The following is a 21,600-nucleotide window of genomic DNA, read 5'->3' as shown; positions in this document are numbered from 1 at the left end:
TCTCAAGTCTTGGATTGTGTTTGTTTTYTATGAATATCAGGCACGATCTCAGCGAGAACATAGGACTGATCTCCAATAGCTAATATGGCACTTTGTAGAAAGCATTTTCAAGGTATCAACTGAAGGACAGTATAGAAAGTAATATACGGCTGTTTCTCTCCTCTTTCAATTTTGTCCCAGTGATTCAGTGCACTGTGAATTCCCCTTTCTTTAAATCAGATTCCGTGACTGCAGAGGCCTTCAGTACCTGCTCACGACCCAAATGGATGAAGTGAAGAAGTTCCAGAAGACTGTAAGAGAAGCYGTGAAAAACTTAGAAGGCCCTCCCTCTAAGCAGGTTATTGAGGCTGCCACTATCTGCCACTTGCGCCCTGTGAGGCTTCCACTTAACAAGTATGTCTAAAAAATATGAAATATATTTTAAAGGTCTATTTTCCTTCATTTGAGATATGTGCAGAAAGAAAAGAAGGGTATCCTTAATCTATAGGGAAGATTTATATTTAGACAGCCATGACAAATGCAGTTGTTAAGACACATAACCTTATTTTTATAAAATCTTTGGCAGTCACTTGTCTCAASTATATGTATGAGACTTGGTTTTTTAAGGAGTTGGTTTGTGTTTATATCCGTTGAAGTAGCACTTATTAGGAGTTACTTTGTTTTCTGGTCAAATTCTGAGTGCTTCTATTCTGCATTCCAGCTGTGTCTTCTGTAAGGCTGACGAGTTGTTCACAGAATATGAGTCAAAGCTCTTTTCTCACACGTAAGTTCATGGTTTTATAAACTTTTCCTACTAGAAAACTAAAAGTGAAAGTTACTGTTTTTTATTTTCTACTTAAAATTGTTTAGAACAATCTTACTACAGAATCAAAGACCAAAGTGCCTAAAATGATTGAATTGGTGTGGTTTCTCAAAAGGGTACTGGGACACTGTAGATTTCTTAAATGATCTAATACTCAGCAGCAGACTTTGCATCAGATTTTGACTGCAACTCTCATGCTGACTGAAGAAGTCAGAATTGCGAAGTATTTTTAGTGATTGTGATATTCCAGAGTCCTTTATAACCACTAGGAAAAAAAAAATGCATTAACCTTTGCAAAAATTGTTGGTTTTGAGCTGACAAAATGTCCTGTCAGGGATTTCTTTTCTTGTAGCAAGTTCACTGTGTTGTAAGCAAGTTTCAGAATATCAAGTAATAGAACAGCTGCATGTATGGTATGTGTATATATCTTATTTTGTTTTCCTTTTTCCTTTAATGAAATGCTAGGAGACTGAAGTATATGATGAATAGGTAGAAATGGATATGAAAGTACAAAATCAGTAATGAAAACTCTGTTGGGCTTATTTCTAAGCGTTAAAGGCCAAATGGCTATATTTGAAGAGATGATAGAAGATGAAGAAGGACTTGTTGATGACCGTCTACCCACCACAAGTCGAGGACTGTGGGCAACCAGTGAAACGGAGCGTGCCTTGAAAGCTGTGCTCTCCTTCGCCAAAGCGCACCGGATGGACGCCAGGATGACTGAGGAGGGCAGCCTCTTTCTGGAGCTCTTTGAGGCGTGGAAAAAGGAGTACAAGGTACAGCAAACGAGGCTCTGGAAAAACATTTATGGGGTGCTTTTCATGTAATTCRAACAAATCAAAGTTGTTGTCTGAAATTGGGGTTTATTCGTGCAAAGATGAATAAAATCGGGGTTTATTCGTGCAGAGACAAATTGTTCTGTATTTAAAGGAGTGAAAACAGTCCTTTAAACAATTTAATTAAAAATATTTTGTATGGTTTAGCAATTACTAAAAGAGCTCGACTGGCTACTAAGCAAATTCGTAAGTACTATAATCTATTAGGACTGTAAATATGATATAATCAGACTGTTTTCCTGTTTAGTTATATCAGAATGTGTCAGAAATCAACAAATCTAGTGCTGATCTGTTTTTTAATTTAGCTTACATTCTATCTTGGGCTAGGTACAGATTTTTTTGCTTGGAGTAAACTGCAGCACAATGAACTGTGCTACACAATGTCACCTGAAATCATGCCTCTCTTCCGGGCTGGGAATACACAGGCATATGCCAGGCCTCACTTACTCTCACAATTGTGGGCTTCCTTGCAGTGAGTAACAGTGAAGGAGAAGGGAGAGGAACTGGGGCACAGGGTCTCATCCTGTTTTATACATAAAATTTAATCAGAAATAGATTCTCTTAAATCCTTCTCCTTTTTGATTTGCATACATTTCCATTTGAGTATATTACTCTTGCTATACTGGTGTCAAGATTATCTCCTTTGTGGTTCTTTTATGCACTCATCTTCTCTGGGCTGACATCTGAGCAAACCCTGTTCCTTGCGAGCTTTTTTTTGTCTCTGGGGCCTTCCTCCCAAGCCTTTTGTTTCGTGAGTCAAGAGACTTGTCCTTTTTCGTAGGAGACTTTGAAAAAGCAGAGCTACTTCTTACAGAAGTCTGCCATCCAGGAAAAAAAGCTTTTGGCACTATATCTAGTCTGTACAAGAAGAAAAGATATTCTAGAGAAAAAGATATCTAACCTAAGATAGATAAACTAACTGAACTCAGGCTGTCTTTGTTTCTCAGCACACTTGATAACTGATCACTTCCATTCCTCAAATTGGGCTTGGGAGTGCTGCCTTTAAATGTGAAACTTGCAACTGCAGCTGCCATAAAACAAACAAACAAACAATAGATTGACACCATGTAAAAGCCTTGTAAATAAATTGACATGTTACACAGTGCTTAGATATCTGATAGTTAAAATTATTAAATATGTAATGACCTTCTGAAAGCAGCACAAATGTAAGTTAGCTGAATGTGGTACCAAAACACTGATTGAAAAATATTATTCCTTGCTCTTATGCTTCAGCATGATGCAAGCCATCCAGTTACTGAGGCTTAGACTATGTGGTGGGGATTTTTCTGCTGCAATTAGGCAACAAAGATTCTCATCATCAGTAACTTTTGGCCTTTGTAAAACAATTTGCAAAAAGTCTTAAAATTCTGTAAGATTATATTTGGATATAATACTTAAATTGTAGAAAGCTTCCTTGGAAAGAAGTATGGTATTATCAGTTTTTAAAATACTAAGATTTGTCGATTTGTATAGCATACTTCCAGTCTTAGCCATTTCTTAATGCCTGCAGTTACTTTTGCTTAGAGAATTTAATCAGGTGTCAGTCTTGTCTGTACCCTTGTCCTCAAGAGCACTGAACACACAGCTGTTAAGGTCAGAAAAAATCCATTTTAAAGAAGTGAGCTAATACATCACCTTCAAGCAGCCGCCTTACTACCATAATAATTAGGTGACTAAAAAATATGTGGTCATTGTTCCTTATCCTTAGTCCTAGGCATTTCCATGTCTGAGCTTTGAATTGCTTGAGTTGTTCTAATAGCTGTAGGGAAAAAAAAGTGACAAAGAACTGTTTATATTTTCGCATAGAGATGCCAGAAAAGACAGCAGGTAAGATCATTCCTGTACTGGTCTAGTGTTCCTTCATAATTTTTGTTGTTGCTGAATTACTGTGAAGCAATCTTATCCCTTACTCCAAAAGAAGCTTCCCATTATACTGCCTGTGTTGGAGGCAAAATAAAGGTAACCCAAGAAATCTGCTACTAATTAGTTTAGGCTTTTCTTTTAGCTGCTTCATGAATATTGGATGGTGCTGAGGGATCATGTGTCTGCTATTGATGAACTAGCGATGGCTACGGAACGGCTGAGAGTGCGTCATCCTGACGAGCCCAAACCAAACCCGCCGGTTCTCCACATCATCGAACCACACGAGGTAGAGTACTTGGCGAGAAAGAGGTGGATTTTTGTTCTGAAGGAATAAAGCAGCTTGCTTTGGATTCCTGCTTCCTACAAAAGCAAAATATATATCTGTATCTGTTCATATATAGTGTGTCTGCTTTGTTTTCTGAAAGTCTAGGCAACAGAAGAGTTCTTATGTACTTTTACATTTAATGTCTGGACCTTTTGGAGCTCAGAATTACTGTCTTGATGTATTTTCTCTGTCTTCTGGCTGTGAGAGCAGCATGTTTCCAAAAGGCTGTTCCTTTCCATGCTGAACAAGGAACAATGGGACCCCTCTCTGTGACTTCAGTTTTCCAATCTGGTGGAAGATTAAATTGACCTGACTTCTCACCTGTTTTCATTCTCACTGCTGCTTAAATCCTTACAGAGAAAACTAAAAAGGAAAAGCTCTTTTCAGCACTTTGGAATTCCTGAGCAGCCTTGGAGCCTTCCCCCACCGTCTCCTCCCCCAAGTAATAGAAAAACATACTTTCAGCAGAAACAAAGGCTTTCTATTCTTTTTCTGTGAGATTGTCTGTTAGACCAAAATGCTGCTTTTCTCTAGGGAAGTAGCCGTATGGATATTTCTTGTCTCAATCCCTTCTCTGTTCTGTATTTCTACTGGATACAGGAAAGGAGTTCACAGTCATTCTGCTTAGGGAGATACTCGGGCTAAATTTGCAAAATTAACTATCCCCAATAAATTATTTGGTTTAAATTTGGAAAATAAAAAAAAGCTTTTCTCAAAAACTTTAGTATTCATTTCTTGTTTTTATGTATTTGTTTACTGCTGTTTTGGTAGGTAGAGCAAAATCGAGTGAAACTTTTGAATGACAAGGCAGTTGCCAAATCACAGCTTCAGAAGAAATTGGGACAACTTCTCTATCTCACTAACCTGGAGAAGGTGAGATTTACTGTTTCTTGATCTTTGCTAAACTAAAATGGAAGAAAACTGCCTATATTTTCATTTAAAATACATTTATAAAAACATAAAAATTCTTGAAAAAGATTCACTACATGTTGAAATTCAGTGTGTTGCTTTGGGGTTATTGGATAGTCATAATGTTATTACATTATATGTTTTGTCCATTTGTTGAATTATAAAACTATGGAATCGTTTTAGATAGTGAAATTCTTCATTAAAAGTGACTGGCCTGCATTCGGTGTCTTGTAAAATCATAAACCTTGATATGTTTATACAAAGAACTTGGCTTCTGAAACACACACGAATAGGATTATAGATTAAATTGTATATTACGTTACTTAATCATAGTGTTCAAATAAGTGTGCCAATGCTTAAAGAAAGCATAAAGATGCAGATACTGTCTGAAGGGCTGCAGTATGAACAGAATCCTTTTACTTAATGAATGACTTTACATTAAATATTTAGTACTTCCTAAATTCATTTATTTCTTCCTGCATAATATTTTGAAATTTGCAGGTCCATTCTCACCCCTGTTTTTGACATCAGCATTAATTTTCCAAGTAGCTTGTTTTAAAGAAAATAATATTTTCTTTGKTGAAATAAAAAATGATGCTATTCTTTTTCCTACTTTATAGTCTCAAGATAAAACTACTGGAGGAGTCAATCCAGAACCATGCCCCATCTGTGCACGTCAACTGGGAAAGCAGGTGAGATGTTCAGTCAACATTTTTCTCTTCTGTAGAGTCTTTACCTAGAGTTGAGCCACTTCCATGTTAAGTTTTCCAGACATAAGCTAACTGAACATTATAGTAAAGCAAGGTAAGTAAAACTCTTTCCTGTAATGTACTGTTGTTTATGTGTGAGTTAAACATGTAAGGACTCCGGTACAGTCAAACTAAACTGGCTCTTTTTAAGCTATTTTCTTTTTCAACTATTTAAGATATTTTCACTTCAGCTCATGTTCCAGGCATGTGTRCACATGAGCTGCTTTCCTGGCACATTTCTACAACCTCCCCTCCGTTTTATTCCAGGGCCATGCAGGTTCTTTTCGAGAGTGATTGCCCTGTGCCATCTCAAAGGTGGAGAAGCTCCCTAAAAGGAAAACTACTGATTATTATTATTWTTAATATGGCTGAGATTGCCACTTGGTTATAGTAGTCATCCTGTTGCAAGGAAGTTGTATCAGGCTTTTCTTCCATTGGTTACATACTGCAGAGTGTACATGATAGAGACCATTTCTAAAGGCAAACCAGCTTTACAAGTGAGTCTTAGGTGATCGAGCATGTCAAAGGAAGGACAGCTTCTGCAACACCATTTTTTCCACTTGCTTGTTTCTGGGCGGGGGGAATAAGATTCTTTGTGCAGAGGACCTTCCTCAATTTCTTCTTAGATCTAAAAATGGTGCATAGGACTTCATTCAATCTTTATAAAAATTTCTGAAAGAAAATGCCTTAATTTGTTGCATATTGATGGAATCTGAGTGTTTGCAGATGGCCACTACAAATATTTGTATCATTTTGTTTAAAAGTACATTGCTAATGTTTGCTGTGTATTTGACCAGTGCATTAAGACTGTGTTTATATATAAAATGACTGTTAATTCTTTGCAAAAATGGAAAAAAATATGAACAATAGATGTGGAGAACTTGTACACATAATTAATCCCTTTGACCTGGTAAACTTTGAAATCTAGGCTTCTTAACAGCTGTAGTGGTGAAAAAAAAGCTCTAAAATTCTTTGTTTAATCTGAGTTTAGCAAAACAATGTTTCTGTGAAAATATAAGTTACTACTGCATACGTACATTGTTCTTCTGTGTTTCTATGATAGTGATACTGGATTTTTTATCTTCTTTTCCCTGATTCCGTGTGCAGTGGGCAGTGCTGACGTGCGGCCACTGTTTCTGCAACGAGTGCGTAGCCATCATCATAGAGCAGTACAGCGTGGGCACCCGCCGCAGCTCCATTAAATGTGCCATCTGCAGGCAGACAACGTCTCATAAAGAGATATCCTATGTCTTTACTGCCGAAACTGCAAATCAGGAGGAGGACATTCCTGTAAAGGTAAGCTGCTTACCTAGGGGGGTTGGCTATGGTGTTTTTGGAGGGTGCTCTTTGTTCGTTTCGTTGTTTGTTTTGTCTTTTTGTAGGAATGCAGAGCTGAGGGTGTTTTTTTCTTTTTGAGGTCTAGTTTTGCTACCTTGGCTAAAAGGAATCCAGTCTGAGAAAACTGCATATACCGTAAAGCTAAATTACTGGTGTAATATAAATATTTTAAATTGATAAATCTGCATTTTTAGCCACACAACTTAAATCCCGATTCTCAACTTTTATTTAAAATAAATGCTTCTCTAGCTTTCTACATACCTGAGAGCAGTTTTGCAGTTTGCAAATGTCTGAAATATTGTTCCCTAGATAAATTACAATTGGGGAAAAAAGCCCACAGGTTTTAATAAGAAATGGATTCAGGAATAAATCACACTAGAGAGAATAGAATGATTATCTCATAAAACATGATTTTTAAAAAGAGGGCTTTTCATTGGAATATACGTGAATATGTTCTGTGAGGAAAGGTTTCCATGGTATGGAAAGTAGATGTTTCCCTTGTTTCACCTGCATGATTATGTCATGTTGTTATAATGTTATTGTGAGACCAGTTGAGCTCCTCTGCCATTGTTCTCAACAAGTTTCAGAGTGTAAATTTTTTTCTTTTCTTATTCTGCACCCTATTGTCTCAGGTGCTTTGCTTGCTTTTTTTTTTTTTTTGAAAACCTATTAGTGCTCCTTGCCATTTTTAACCCATGGTCAGCATAGCTGGGAGGGAAGAAGGAAAAATAGGAGGGTTTTGGCCTAAAGTACAAAGGTGGAGACTGGCATCTCTGTAAAGGTTTGCTTTCCCCTGCTGGAGTTGAGGTTGCAAAACTTGCACTAGTTAAGTCCCTGCACAATTGCATTTCATGGGCAGATGCATCGTAAATCAAACTATTAAATTCAAAGTAGTTGACAGCATTTGACACAAGGGGGAGTAAATGGGCTGGACTCCTGAAGTGCTAGGTATTAGGACCACACTTTACGGGAGTTTTTAACAGATTATTTCCTTAGGGTTTAGCGGAGATGTCATCCGGCTTCCAACAAATATAAACAACCGTTTCGTAAGTTTTAAACACAGAAGGGCCTTGTCATCTACTGACCAGCATAAAGGGCTGTAGTGTTTCCTTGGATTTTGGCATCAAGTCATTAACTTGTAGTTTTAAGAAAAGTGTGAATTCGGTATGAATTTGTAGATCATGTAAAGTTGCATCCATTCACACCCACTTTATATTGTAGCTTTGTCCTGTGTGCTGTCAAAAAAAGCGTGAATGATAAAAATGGAGGTGAAGGCTTTCACCTCCTTCCTTTAAGGAAGATGGTTAACAAAAGTTAACCAGCTTCATAGTTTTTGTAGAATACTGAGGTGTGTTTCTTAGTCCCTCTGGTCTTTTTTTTTGTCCCGTGTGTGTGCTTGGTTTTGTTGTTCTTCCTTTTGTGTTGAACACCTCGTGCTCTTTAGTGTACCAGCATTATCTATGCTAAGTTTATGCTTCAGTCKCATACAAAAGGACTACTGTAAAAGGGAGCATTTTATTCTAGGAGAGAGGTTAATGGCATCCCTGTATATGTTGCTTCTTGGAAAAGCTTCCAGCATCTGGTGAGTGTTACAGGGGCTGCTGCGAGGCTGTCACCAGAGCGGAGCTGCTCGCAGGAGAGCTCTGAGCCGGGTGTTTGCTCTTCTGTAGTTGCTTGGAACTCGCTGCTCCGTGTATGAACGCAATGTCTGGATATTCACTAGACAGGCAGTATGAAGGTGCATGTGTACCAGGCAGCCCACCTTTTTTCAAGACAAATGGAAAACCCAGAGCACATAATAGCAAAAATACTGTTGTGTGAACACAGTTTATGAATGGTCTGGTCAGTTATCAGCTCTGGGCAAATGACAAGGAGCATGTGGCTTCTTTAATTGCTTTTTCTGATCATGCTTTAAAAAATGTTAGTCTGAGAAGACAAAGTGCCCTATCCACAGACGGAGTGCCTGTTTCTTGACCCCTTTCTGAGAAGTATTTCAGAGGAAAAGCTGGTCAGAGCACCTGAGTGGGAATTGGCACGTCTGATTCCAAGGGGAATCAATCAATCAGTGCTGAAAATCAATCTCGAGTATAACTGAGAATGGTTATGAGTGTCAGGCAGCTGCCGTAAGATTGCAAATGTCACATTCATCCTTGCAGATTGTAACACCTCCTGACTTGGGCATTTTTAATAGACTGTCTGACTTTTGCAACCAGGGCGTTAACGCCTACCAGGTGCTACAGAGATGTCATAAAAAAAGATGTTTTACTTTTAAATCTATGACAGAATCAGAATAATTGTAGAAGACCTGAAGATGTGGGGGGKACATAGTGCTGCTTAGTGCAGCCTTTAATGAAGGAGGCTACAGAAGGTCTTGCACAGCTCTGCTGGGCACTCATTCAGTTGCATAACACAGGAGTGATGGAGCTGCCCAGCCTCGGTTCCCGACTTGCACTTACACTGGTGGTGTCCCCCCGTGCCAGCTCCGCAAGCTGAATTTGATCCGTCATCGGTGCAAGCCAACAGGGTTAATTCAGCATTCGGAGGACAGGTGCAGACAGAAATAAAACAATATTTGTCCAGCTGAAAGTACTGCAGCATGAAATTGCCAGACATGTACGAACAAGCAAGCAATTAAATAATGGCCTTGCAGAAAAACACCTTGGGTAGAATCATTGTAACACAAAGTGCCTGCTGAAGGGATTAGAGGCAGATACTAAAGAACTATTTCTCAGAACTTTCTCCCTGAATTAAGGGGAAAGACAGAAACACAGAAATCAAAATGTCCAAGCGGACTAGTATGCAGACTAGTATTTTATCTTTTTTTTCCCTTGGGTCTATTTATGTGAGTTAACTCAGTAAGCATTTCAGTGACATACTTTCAGATGAGTGGAAGATGGACAGAATGTACAGACGTTCTGTAGAGATCCTGTAAGGATTAAATTAATTATATTTGCCAATATCTAATTGTTTTTAAGATAATTAACTTGATACAGCAAGTTAACAAGCTCAACTTGATAGTTGAGCTGGTTGAAGCCATGCGCTGTTGCTCGTAGCGCAACAGGCTGAACTTAGGTTTAGTGTTGTCAAACTGGAAAAGAAGCAAAAGTGCAAGATTTCCTGTAGCCTTTTTCTTCCACGAACGGGGAAGGGAGGGGAAGGCAACTGCGCTTGGAGGCGTCGCTGGCGGCTGTGCTGCTGAGCAGGTTGAGCCTGTGCGGGTCTAAGTGCCGTGTTTGCAGCAGCCGCTGCTGCTGCAGCTCTGCTGGCAGCAGGGGACGGGGCCTGGGTGTGCGGCTGGGCTGCTTGCAGTGCAGCACAGGCGCTGTAGCTGGCAGGTATCAAAGCAGTTCAAGGGTCTCCTGCACATCCTTCTTTCTGTTGCCACCCAGTAAGTTTGTTCCTACTCTGTACTTGGGAAGCTGCTGTCTAAATAGCGCAAGATTCCACACATCTATTATTTCATCTTCACTTTTAAGGAGCATGACAATTATATAATGTACTTACTGATTTCTTTTAAGATGCATAAAATATATATGACTTAATATAATGCTATATAATAAAAATGAATTTGAAAGGGATTGTTGCATAATAATCTACCTTTTTTCTTTCTTTCTCTTTCTGAAGGGAAGTCATTCCACCAAAGTGGAGGCTGTGGTCCGAACACTGAAGAGAATTCAATGTAAAGACCCAGGAGCTAAATCCTTAGTTTTCTCAACGGTATTAATCATCATTTTCTGTCTTGTGTGTTGTGTGTTCTGTGAGTTTAAAATTATCACAATATTTTCAGAAATTCAGCTTAGCTACCAAAATGTTGAGTAATTCTGTGCAGTCACTTGAAATGCTAATATTATAAAAYGATTTTTTTGTCTACTCTGAAACATTTATTCATACGTTTTATTTTTCATTGCTATTTCTAATAGAGTTTTATTGTGTTTGTTTTGCAGTGGCAAGATGTCTTGGACATAATTTCAAAAGCGTTGTATGACAACAACATGGTTTTTTCTCAGATTAATGGAATTAATAAATTTCAGGTACATAAAGGAAATTTCTCTTTAAACTATTTTAGCTGGAGAAAGTTACAGTTTGTAGAAGTTAATTTCTTCCTCTTATTGTTTCATTTGAGAAAGTAAAAGAGCAGCAAATTTATTTAGTGTAATTTTTGATCTCTGTGTTCATTAATTCTAAAAATCTTAACCACTTAAAGCCAGTATTATGAAACCTCTGGAGATAAACAGTACATTCAATTTTAAGAGAGAAATGTTGGCGTGGGTGGTAAGAATGAAACATGCTGACCTGATGTTGCAAGAAGTCGGTGACCTACTGGTGGCTGTCCAGTATTGCAGTGAATGGTCATGTCTCAGATGTCCACCACAGTCTTTATTGAGGAAATTTTGTCATGCTGCTGTGATGTTTGCCTTTTAGGAAAATCTCTCTGCATTTAAGTATGATCCCAAGATCAATATTTTGCTGCTGCCCCTTCACACTGGTTCCAATGGACTAAACATCATAGAAGCGACTCACGTTCTKCTTGTGGAGCCCATTCTGAATCCTGCACACGAGCTTCAGGCCATTGGCAGAGTTCATCGTATTGGCCAAACAAAGTAAGAGTTAAGATGACGCTAGCTCGTGCACATATGGTGCAGAAGAGAGCTGCACAGTGTTATATGAAAATCTGAATGGTCAGTCTAGCTGACTGAACTGATTTTATTTATTTACTATTTTTTCTGTTCGTTGCTACTACTCTTAGATGGACCTTTGGTCTAACTCACTTTGACCATTCTTGTGTCATGCTGCATTTGCTGCATTTTTTCAGAGTACTGTTCTCATCTATTAGGGGCTAAGTGGGTACTATTGGACACTTAAAAGTTTACTGCTGTTACCCAACAAATTTCAGTTCAAGGTTTGAAAGGTATCCAAGCTCTTCAAGGTTCGTAACATGAAAAAGGTGCATATTGAGCAGCCTTGAAGGTGACTGTTTTCTGTTTCACTTTCTTATAGCTAGCATTTTCTATTTTCACTCCAGCTTTCTCTTTTTATTTTGTAACTGAATTTTTATTTATTTTCTTTAATGTCAAAAAAGAAAGACTTTTAAAGTATTATAGCATTTTGCTATCTTTGAAAACAATATTATTTAAACTCTGAACWACTGCTGCCCATTATGCTGAGCTTTACCTCTTGGATCAGCTTGTGACAGTGCAGCATAAAACATTGTGTGCAATCAGTGGACCAAAGTCATTACTGTAAACCACACTCTGGGCACTGGAGGACCCTTTTGTTTATAGTAAGGATACAGAARGTTGAACTTTGCTTAGCATCTGCTTCAGGATTTTACTTGTCATGACTTATGTTCATGTAGCATGTGATCCTGCCAAGTAGAAATGTGTGGACATGCTAAACACCAGTAAATGTCAATGCAAGTTGCTAGGCATCTTGGGAGATTTTTCCTCTAAAAATCCAAAGGTGGTGTTTTTCAGTAATCTGAAAATAATTAGTACAAGGCAAAGTTTGATCTTTGACTACTGACAGTGACTTTTCTTCTGCTCACTTTTGGTTTTTTGCTTTAAAAACCCTTTCAGGCCTACCATCGTTCACCGCTTCCTCATAAAAGCAACAATAGAAGAGAGAATGCAGACTATGCTGAAAACTGTAGACAGAAGGTATGAACTGAATATTTTTGAAAYATTAGTATTGCAATGAAAATGAAAAGGTAGGCCTCAACTATACTTTTTATTTGTAATTAAGTGCAAGTATCTTAAATGTAATTTTTTTGCTCTACGTCTAATTATTTGCACTGAAAACACSCCTGAGGACTGGAAAATTGATCTCTCAACTCCTGAGTGTGTTCAAGTTTAAGAATTTGAATTTTCAGGGGAATATTTTGCTTATGTTGTATATATTTTATTTCAAGAATAATATTTCAAGAAAACCCAAATAATAAATTATGCTTTAAGGACATAAATATGGGGCTTGAACAAACCTTTCAGTTTACACATTTCCTTTAGTATCCACTAGTATGTAAGAAGTGAAATTAACGGAGCAACACTAAGCTTGTCACCAGAGAGCGAGGGCTTTAAGCAGTACCATAGGATTTTATTCTTTCTCAATTATTTTTAAATTGCATAAATATGCTGTGTGTCACACTGGTGGTTTTTGCAGTCAATGTAAAAGCTGTCCAGATGCCAGCTCATAAGCCAGTCTGGTGTGAGGAAACAGCAGTTTGCACTGTGTTTCTCCTTGCCATAAACTATAAGCAAGAAAAAGACGGGGCTTGGAACTAAAGTGATATTTACATTCTTTGTGCAGAAAATGCAAGAGGTCTGATGCTCTTAACTATAGTGTATCCACACGACAAGTCGAGGAAGAGGCAATGGTTAAGGAAAATCAGTTGTTTTTCCATAGTTTATGATTGCTAATAAATAGACTAAAGCGTTTACTTGCATATCTTTGAATGGCTGTAGTTACAAAAGATTTCAGCTTAAAATTGGAAGAATGGTCCTGCCTGCTTCCACGTCTGTAAAGCAGCACTACTTTTATATGTTAAATTCAGATAAAAGGTGCAGTGGTTGAATGAGTTAATGAAACCTAATCTCTCTAAAGCAACATCAAACCTTATTCTTGGAGTCTGAAGCTAATCCCTTATATGTCAATGGACAAAGCTGATTACCTCATGTTCTGCAGCCTCTGAGGTCTGTGGTGTGGACCACTGCTAGGAACAGCAGATGAACTTTGTACCTTGCTCAGACTGTGCAAGAGATGAATGTGATCAGTGTTTGCGTTTTGCCTAGTAGAAAGTGTGTTTTTCTGCTGAGCTTCAAGGCTGAGCAGTTATTTGGTGCAATTTGATGTCTGCCTTCACTGCATATAGCAGATTGCTCCAGTTCATTCTTTTGCTGATGCTTGATTTCAACTTCTTTCCCGTAGCCACACGAGCTCTTCCATGAAACAGTCGGAAGCCTCAGTTCTGACGGTRGCAGATTTGGCTGACCTTTTCACAGAAGAAGCAGAGGAACTTGAATAAAAACATTGGTTTTGTCAAGTGAAATTGGAGGCTACCTGACCTAATCAGCACCTGTACTTAACACATTTCACCTGTCATTCCTGTAAAAGTCATCTAACATCCGTCCTTATTAGAGCTTTTGGAAAACAGAAAGTCTTTCAATTGCTACCATTTTATTCTGTAAAATTCTTAGCCACGCACATTTTTGATAGCACTGGAGAAAACTTGCACTTTGCACACTACACAAAAACAAGGATTTTATTCCCAAAGAGCATTTGAGCTGGACTCCGAAGCTGAGATCATGGACCCTTGAAGTCGGTGGAATTTTTACTATCAAGTTTGCCTGCCTAGTAGTTCAGTCAGAGAGCAAAGCTGTGTGGGTGGGGGGAGACTGAGGTGGGGCAAGGGAAGCAGAAAATAAAAATAAATGTAGGTTTTTTACTGTACAAAGCATTGTTCAGGAAGAACAACTGTAAATTAATATTCTTCTAGAAAGGGCTGCTAGGGTTGTTAACATTACTGAGCATCTTATTGGTAACACTTTAAATGATTCTTCTTTAATAATCCCTTGGATATTTGTATTAGGTGTTTAGCTATTCATAAGACTTGAGTAACAAATRTCATTGTTCACTTATTGCAAAATGATGATAAATTAAATTAATGGTTTTTGTATGTGTATTGGTCTTGACATCACAGTTAAATGCTTGAGTCTAAGACTCTTCATGTTTTAAGTTATTCTTGAAGCTATAGTTAATTTAGTGCTTACCTAACGTCCCACCTATGGGGTAGGAGAGACTGGGAGAATGTGTTTTTTAGTGGTTTTTTATTTTTTTTTTTCTTTTAAAGCATTTGCCTAGGCTGCTGATTACTATAGTCACTTGGTGTTTATGTACATTTTTTACTTTTTATTTAGATCTACTTTMCCACCTCAGAAGTACCACAGTATTCAAACTAGATCAGATTAAGTTAGGCAATGTAGATATTATTAGGCATCTAATCTAAGTCAGTGGAGAGGGAGGAAGCTTTTGTGAAATTTTTCCATCCTTACATACATGAGAAAAGCAACTTAGGTTAACTTTTTGCCTACTGTAGATGAATTTTCAGTATTTGGGAATAGGTAACTGATGGACCTTGCATTACTACCGTTTCTGCTGGTATTATGGAAACAAGCTCAGTTAGTTGACATTAAACACAATTTTGCATTTAAACCCTAGGCAAAGGTGTACTTAAGCAATAAATTACTTCCCTCAAATCACAGCATTTACTCTTTCAGCAGAAAATATATTTTTTTATATTTTGGAAATCTTACTTGGAATTGAAATTAACTAAAATGTGCCCTTTCCAGAAATAAAAATTCTAATACCATGAGATTTCTTAGTCTGCTGTATCAACTTGTCATGTAGTTCTTGCACTTGCTTTCCATTTTCAAGCATGCTGTATTTGAGTTGCATCATACCGCTATCAGTATTAAGTGTTTCTGCATGGGAGACATGTTTTTCCTACTGCTAATAGCAAATATGAATATAATTTACCTGTATAATGTATCAAAAGAAAGGTCTTTTTGGCATTTGTATTTACTTTAGGCTTCTGGATCAATTATGAGTTCTAAAGTATTATGAGTAAGTTTACTGAAATGCATCTTTATTTCCTGCTCTTTGTCACATGTGTTAATTTTATATATTTTGCTTTGGAGATGTTTGTTTTCATCTTTTGATAGATTATAGTTTGCAATAAGTGGAATTCTGAGTCGGTAGATTTTTTTTTTCCCCCCCATGGTGAGAGTGGTGAAACAGTTTGTGTAGTGAGACTGTGTAGCTCCATCCTTAAATGTATTTGTAACTCCATTGAATATGACTCTGAGCAACMAGATCTAGCCTCAAAGTTGGCCCTACCGTGAGCAGTTTCTTGGACCAGATGACTTCTGTGGATCCCTTCCAGCCAATATTATTTTATAGTGAAAGTGTACGAACACTCCAGGAACTTGGAGGGCAGCAACATTCCAGATTTTCAGTCATCAGCAGAGAATTTGGATGTTTTACAGTGTAATGCAACTGAACAAGGATCTGCTGTTCATTATGAGAAATTATGTATCTGTGTGAATAGGTTTTGGAAGCGACTAGTGTTTCCATTCATAGCTCCCATTTTAAATAATTGGATGTGGGAATAATGGTTGTCAGTGAATGTAAAGACAGAGAAGCAAAGTGAAAAATTTATCTTCGAGGAGAGCTATCTCCAGATCTGCAAAGTTTTTAGCTTGTTGATGTAAAAATGGAAGCTTCATTATATATTTACATGAATGCAGCTTTAGGTTTCTTAAACAACAGGATAATATCTCATCAAGAGGTGCTCAAGACTTTAGTCCTGAGTTTGTTTTTTTACCAGAACACCAATACCTAGACCTCTAGAATTAGTTTTAACTGATACAGAAACACTGAAATATGTACACAAGTTGTGCTAAGGTACCTGAAATTGGAAAGCCAAACTCTCATATCTATTTGAACAGCAATAGTATTTTCCCCATTGCAGGCTGTGAGGATTTGGGGGCAGAATCTTTTTCCCAGTGTATATGYAGGCTCAGAGACTTGTAAAACAGACTGACAGAGCTGCCATCTCAAGGAGGCATCTGTTAAAGCTTGATGCAAATAATAGTGCTCCTTAAGCCATGCAATATGCAAACATGTTGSAAGTTCAGCAAGCAGTGCGTCCCATCGGGATGTTGAATTGACCTCTGTGAATTATACTTTGGATCCTTAAGAAACCTCTGTAAGATAAAGTCCTCTGCTCTCCACATGAGGAAAAGATTGTCATCTTAACTGGTTAGTAGCATTTGATGAAAATCCATGATACTCTKTTTTTCATACAAGGCAAATACCACAAAAGAATATTTACCTCATGGCTCTCATGCGTATTAAAGTTATCATTTCTCTGTGGTGCTGCTTCTCATCCAAGCAGTAACTTTTTTATGTAGGGAAGACAGTGATAGAGCGGAGAGAAGAGTTGATGTGATAACTTTATTTATTTTCCCCTTGTTAGGTGGGTCTGGCAGAACCACTTTCTTTTTGGACAGTCTCTGCTGCCGTGCTCAAGTTACCTGCCAGCAGAGTGCCCTCTACTCTAAAAGCAGCCGTACTTGGACAGAAGTGGGATCTTAGGGAAGGAAGAATGAAAAGCTGTTTCTGGCTATAACTGTAAAGAGACTACTTCCTTCTCTAAAATTCTGGATTAGTGGGCAAGGACTAGGTGCCAGCTCTCCAGCACTGTCTCTTCTGACATGAACAGTGCAGAGCCTTGACAGAATATATGGTTTCCTCTTTCCATGCCTTCCTATAGTCCTTATACTTTCCAGGAGCCTCAGGAGCCTGAAKATGGTAATTCCACTGAATCCTTTGCTACCTAAATTTGAAACAAATTAGTATTTAGCATTCTTGCATTGACCAATATATATAAAGGGGAAAAAAAAAAAGAAAAAAAGGAATTTTATTGCTCCCCCAAGGTATGGAATTGGATGACTTTCTGAAGAAAAATCTGACTTATTCCAGCTATGAGTGGGACCTGGTTYTGAAGTTTAATGAAAACACTTACTGCTTGAACTCTCTGTATCAGGAACATTTTTATAGACTGAAAAGCTAGCTGCAAAGCCTCTGTGCTTGCCTTTTTTTCTTCCTTTTTTGGTTGTCTGAGAATAGTAAGCGCTCTGCAAGATTGTGTACTATAAATGTAAATTAAAGGAATTTCATGCTGGGAGAAAAAGGAGGAGATCCAAGAAATCTTTTCTTGTTTTCCTGTTTGTGTGTTTGCATCTCGCTGTCATTCCCCTCTTTGCCCACCCTCCTGCTGGGTTTTTAGTTGCAAAGGGATATAGCTTTGGGATCCCTCAAATATGCATGAGCCACCAGTACGGGTTCTTACATCCAAAGTCCTTTGTTGCTTCCTCTGCAGAGAAGCAGCAAGGGGAGGGAGCTCTTAGGTCTCTGCTGTTAAATTCAAATGCCAAGTAGCTGTGCTCCATTATTACGTTGTAAAGAGGATAGTTTAGTTAGTTGAGCTTTTAACTTTCAAATGTACCTAAGGAATTAAGTTGTCAGGGGAGAAAGTAAATGAAGCAAGGCTTCTAAATACTACAATAGATCTGCTTAGAAAATTGGCAATGTGAGATTGCTGTAAAACTCTAGTTCCTTGTATATACAAGATGTCAGCCTTCCACGTGTTAAATTTCAAGTCTCTTGTTTCRTGTAGTAGTTACAGATTTCACATAAACAGTGTTCAGGCCCATTTGGTCAGCTGGACACCTACCAAATTCTGGCAGTTTTGGAACAGATGTTACTGTTTCTGTGAATAACCTAATCTCTTGGTTAGATAGAAACGTTCACATCAGGTAGAAATAGCCTTTCCAAATTCCATCAAGTCTAATGAAGTTTTTCACATGGGCTGGCTTACATTTTCCTCTTATCATGTTAAGGGCCTGCTGAGCTAGCGGAATTAGTGTTCCTGCCTCTGTGATTTTTCCCTTTTTTTATGCTAACAAGCCACTGCCATTTGCTGGTGAATCTAGGCTTTCCCTTGGCWCTGTCACTAGGTTAAGGAAGAAAAGCCAGACTGCTTCTCTTGCTGCTCCTCATGGAGATTTTTACTGTCACTCAGAGCGTAAGTTGGGTAGCACCTAAATACGAGCATCCATTTTTAAAGGCTCGTTCTGCAGTAATGGAGCATAATATATATATGTTTCTTATAGGGTCACAGAGAACGATGTGGTTGTTATTAAAACCACATGTTGAGGCATTGCCACTGCTTCAGTAGGTGTTTCATATGTGCACRGAAGATCCTACATCAGGAGATCAGTTTTTGACAAATCAGTAAGACAGGGAATGGAATTTATAGAAATCAGACAAAGCCATTGCATTAGACATGTTTCTTGTTCATTCTCCATCTGTGGGATTTTCTACATTTTACCTCTTCCCCACATGCACACAATTAGTTTATTTTATATTGTAGGATTTGAAGCAATACTAGTACTGCTGTTGAGGGAATATATGGTGTATTTGACTAAACTGATGAACACTTTTAAATCAACCAACTGGAATTTACACAGGCAATGTGGAAGTGTCCTTATGCCTCTGGGGGGAGATTTTTTTTTTCCTAATTTTCAAGCATTACTGAAATTACTATATTGGGTTGTAGAGCCATAGTTCTGGTAACACCTCTTTGCTTGTCCAATTAGCAATCCAGGTGCTGTGAAAGAAGTCAGGGTTGCAGGAAGTTTCTAATCACCTTTTCATTAACGCAGACACCAATTCCTGTTCACAAAGGGACATTTGCCTACAGAGAAGATAGTGAACTTAATTCTTCCTTCTCCCACTTAAATCCTTGTGCTCTATTTATATGGATATATGCAGCAGCTGCATAGAAGAAACTGATTGCTATTTCAACTTCTATCAACTTACTGGAAAATAAAGTGCGGATGTAAAGGTAATGTATATGGTGCACTTTATTAAATGTATGCACTCTTTTTCTCAGCAGCAAATATTCCAAAAAGAGGTGGAGGAGTGTCCCCAAGTCCATGTGCATCTGCTGGTGCATCTCCTGCTGTGGGTCCAGAAGCTGCATTGGATGGGGCAGAGGGAAGAGTGGGGAGTAGCTGCCAGGAACCTTTCCCTGAGTGCCCTTCTGCTGGCTTTCCTGTGGGAGAAATGAGTCACTGATAAAAGCAGTGAATAAACAATGGTTGAAGATTGGAAGTGCCACTGATTCATTGGATCTTAATGTTCACCTCCATACAGTGGTACTTTTGTGTTTGCGTGTTCATGATTTGGGAGCAGACTTGCCTCATTATTAAAATCACAGGGTTTGAATATACAGTTGCCGAGGAAAGAGGGAAATTTTAGCACCATGATATGTGCATTAATGTACATGCTTTAACAAGCACCTAAGGTAAATTACCTGAAGTAAGTTGTAGGACTCATTAGCTGAATTTATGCTGGAGATTTGAGAGGGATATACTGGAGATCTTGAAACTCCTGTGGTGTAAATTTATAGACCCTTCAAACAAACTGGCAAGTAAGGAAAAGGTCTTACCGTGTTGCTTTTTTAAATCATTAGTAATATATTGCTTAAAAGGGAAGAGAAATGACTTTTCACKGTAGGTGCACAGATATCTCTGATGGGATACAGTGTGGGTGCCCTTACAATTGGCACTTCTTGGGGACGTCCTGCRCCTAACTTCTACCTAATAAAAATTCATTGTGTTGCTGCTATTGCACGAGAGAAAAAAGTGTCAATGTGCACATGCTAAGTGTGGGCCCTCTCCTTGGGGAATCGTTCCAAGATTGTTAGAAAAGGTTTTGTGAGTAATCCTGGTCTGCACTGACTCTGTGCTTTGACGATGCTCTCATTGGGCACAGGACACAGTTTGGTCTTCTCAGGRAGAGGCGTTGGTGTCTGTGGAGAGACCATAAAGCTCAAAGCCGTGACCCTGGCTTTAAAGTCTTGAGGGATCCTTTCAATCTCTGTTGAAAAGATCTGAAAACATGTTCTCCTGTTGAAGAAAGCATTTAGATTGGGCAAGAAAACCAAGAGAGGTCTTCAGACTTTGAACCAGAGGGAACTTTGGTTCTGGCTGTGCTTTGCAACCTGTTGTGTGGTCARTTTCTGGATGCTGCTGACCTGGGAGAGGATGAATTGTGCATTTTTCCTAGAGGAAAATGCTACTGTTGGAAAAGGGTGTTTCCACTGAGAAGCTCACACATAAGCTGTGTAAGCCTAATGCTTTATGAACGCTGGTGAAATCATTAAAACTTAACCTCAGATCGGAATGTGTTGTATATATGTAATAACAGAAGGTTCYACTTCCTTGGCATCATGCTGATGTACAGTGAGATGTAGAATAATTTTGGATTTTTCAAAACCAAAATTTATTGGTTAACCTCTGTGGTTTTTTGTGTGGATTTTTCTACTATTATTTTAGTTTAACTTTGCAGCTTATAAAAATAAATGATAGAGCCTTTGTAATGTTTTAAATCTAAATAGATACAGATTGTAAAATACAATGATCAGTTGCCTTAATGTCAGCTGCTCAGTTTCCTTACTTATTGATGTCTTTGGTTTATTTTCACATTTAAAACTTGTTTGCAAATTAATTTTACAGTGGATTCTTGAATCTCTTTCAATGCTTATTTTGTTGATATTTATTTTAAATATTGCTTTAGTCATTGAATTACTATAAAGTTAATAAATTATCCACTGTTTCAATAGGAAATGTTTTCTTTTACATAAATAGATATTATAAAATACTTTAGTTATTTGCAAGTTATTAGATGCCTCATAATATAATTTAATCATAGATTTCAGCRTGGAAGCAGAAAATAATTGAATTGCTTTGTTAATGAAATAGTGAAACTAATCAGCTTATGCAGTGACAAGTTAATGTCTTCTTAAAAGTAACCCATGGAAGAGAAAAACAGCATTTTTTCAGTCATATTCCAGAACTGAAATTCAGTGTTTATCAAGCAGGAAAGATTACATGGATCTCACATCATGCAGACCTTGTAATTTCAATGAAATAATGAAAATCTAGAAATTTTTATTTGAAAATTATTTGTGATGGATAAACGTACAACTTAATGTTCTGGTGGTCTCCAAATAACTTATTGTTCCTGATGATATTTTTTTATTGCATTCACACTTTGCTTTTAGAATTACATTATGTTGTCTCTTAAGATTTGCAACTGCTTTATGGTTTTTGAGAATGCACTGCTGAATGGGGAAGGGGCCTTGGTGACGGAGGA

The 21,600-nt window shown here is 38.0% G+C and overlaps 1 protein-coding gene across 1 annotated transcript in view; it reads left to right on the top strand.

The window, feature by feature from the left end:
- The window catches only part of SHPRH (SNF2 histone linker PHD RING helicase), a 39,778-nt gene extending 24,380 nt beyond the window's left edge, over window positions 1–15,398 (top strand). The window contains exons 18-29 of the mRNA XM_026044732.1: window positions 220–393; window positions 701–763; window positions 1,353–1,578; window positions 3,644–3,787; window positions 4,598–4,699; window positions 5,356–5,427; window positions 6,592–6,780; window positions 10,447–10,539; window positions 10,767–10,853; window positions 11,245–11,423; window positions 12,399–12,479; window positions 13,744–15,398. Of these exons, the coding sequence (XP_025900517.1) occupies window positions 220–393; window positions 701–763; window positions 1,353–1,578; window positions 3,644–3,787; window positions 4,598–4,699; window positions 5,356–5,427; window positions 6,592–6,780; window positions 10,447–10,539; window positions 10,767–10,853; window positions 11,245–11,423; window positions 12,399–12,479; window positions 13,744–13,840 (1,507 nt within the window). The 3' untranslated portion in view covers window positions 13,841–15,398. The remainder of the gene's footprint in view (window positions 1–219; window positions 394–700; window positions 764–1,352; window positions 1,579–3,643; window positions 3,788–4,597; window positions 4,700–5,355; window positions 5,428–6,591; window positions 6,781–10,446; window positions 10,540–10,766; window positions 10,854–11,244; window positions 11,424–12,398; window positions 12,480–13,743) is intronic.
- The last annotated feature ends 6,202 nt before the right edge of the window (window positions 15,399–21,600 follow it).

This window comes from Nothoprocta perdicaria, unplaced genomic scaffold (assembly GCF_003342845.1).
Source record: "Nothoprocta perdicaria isolate Ctin4 unplaced genomic scaffold, notPer1 scaffold_38, whole genome shotgun sequence".
In the NCBI taxonomy this organism is placed as follows: domain Eukaryota; kingdom Metazoa; phylum Chordata; class Aves; order Tinamiformes; family Tinamidae; genus Nothoprocta; species Nothoprocta perdicaria.
This window is presented reverse-complemented; position numbering and strand designations above follow the sequence as displayed.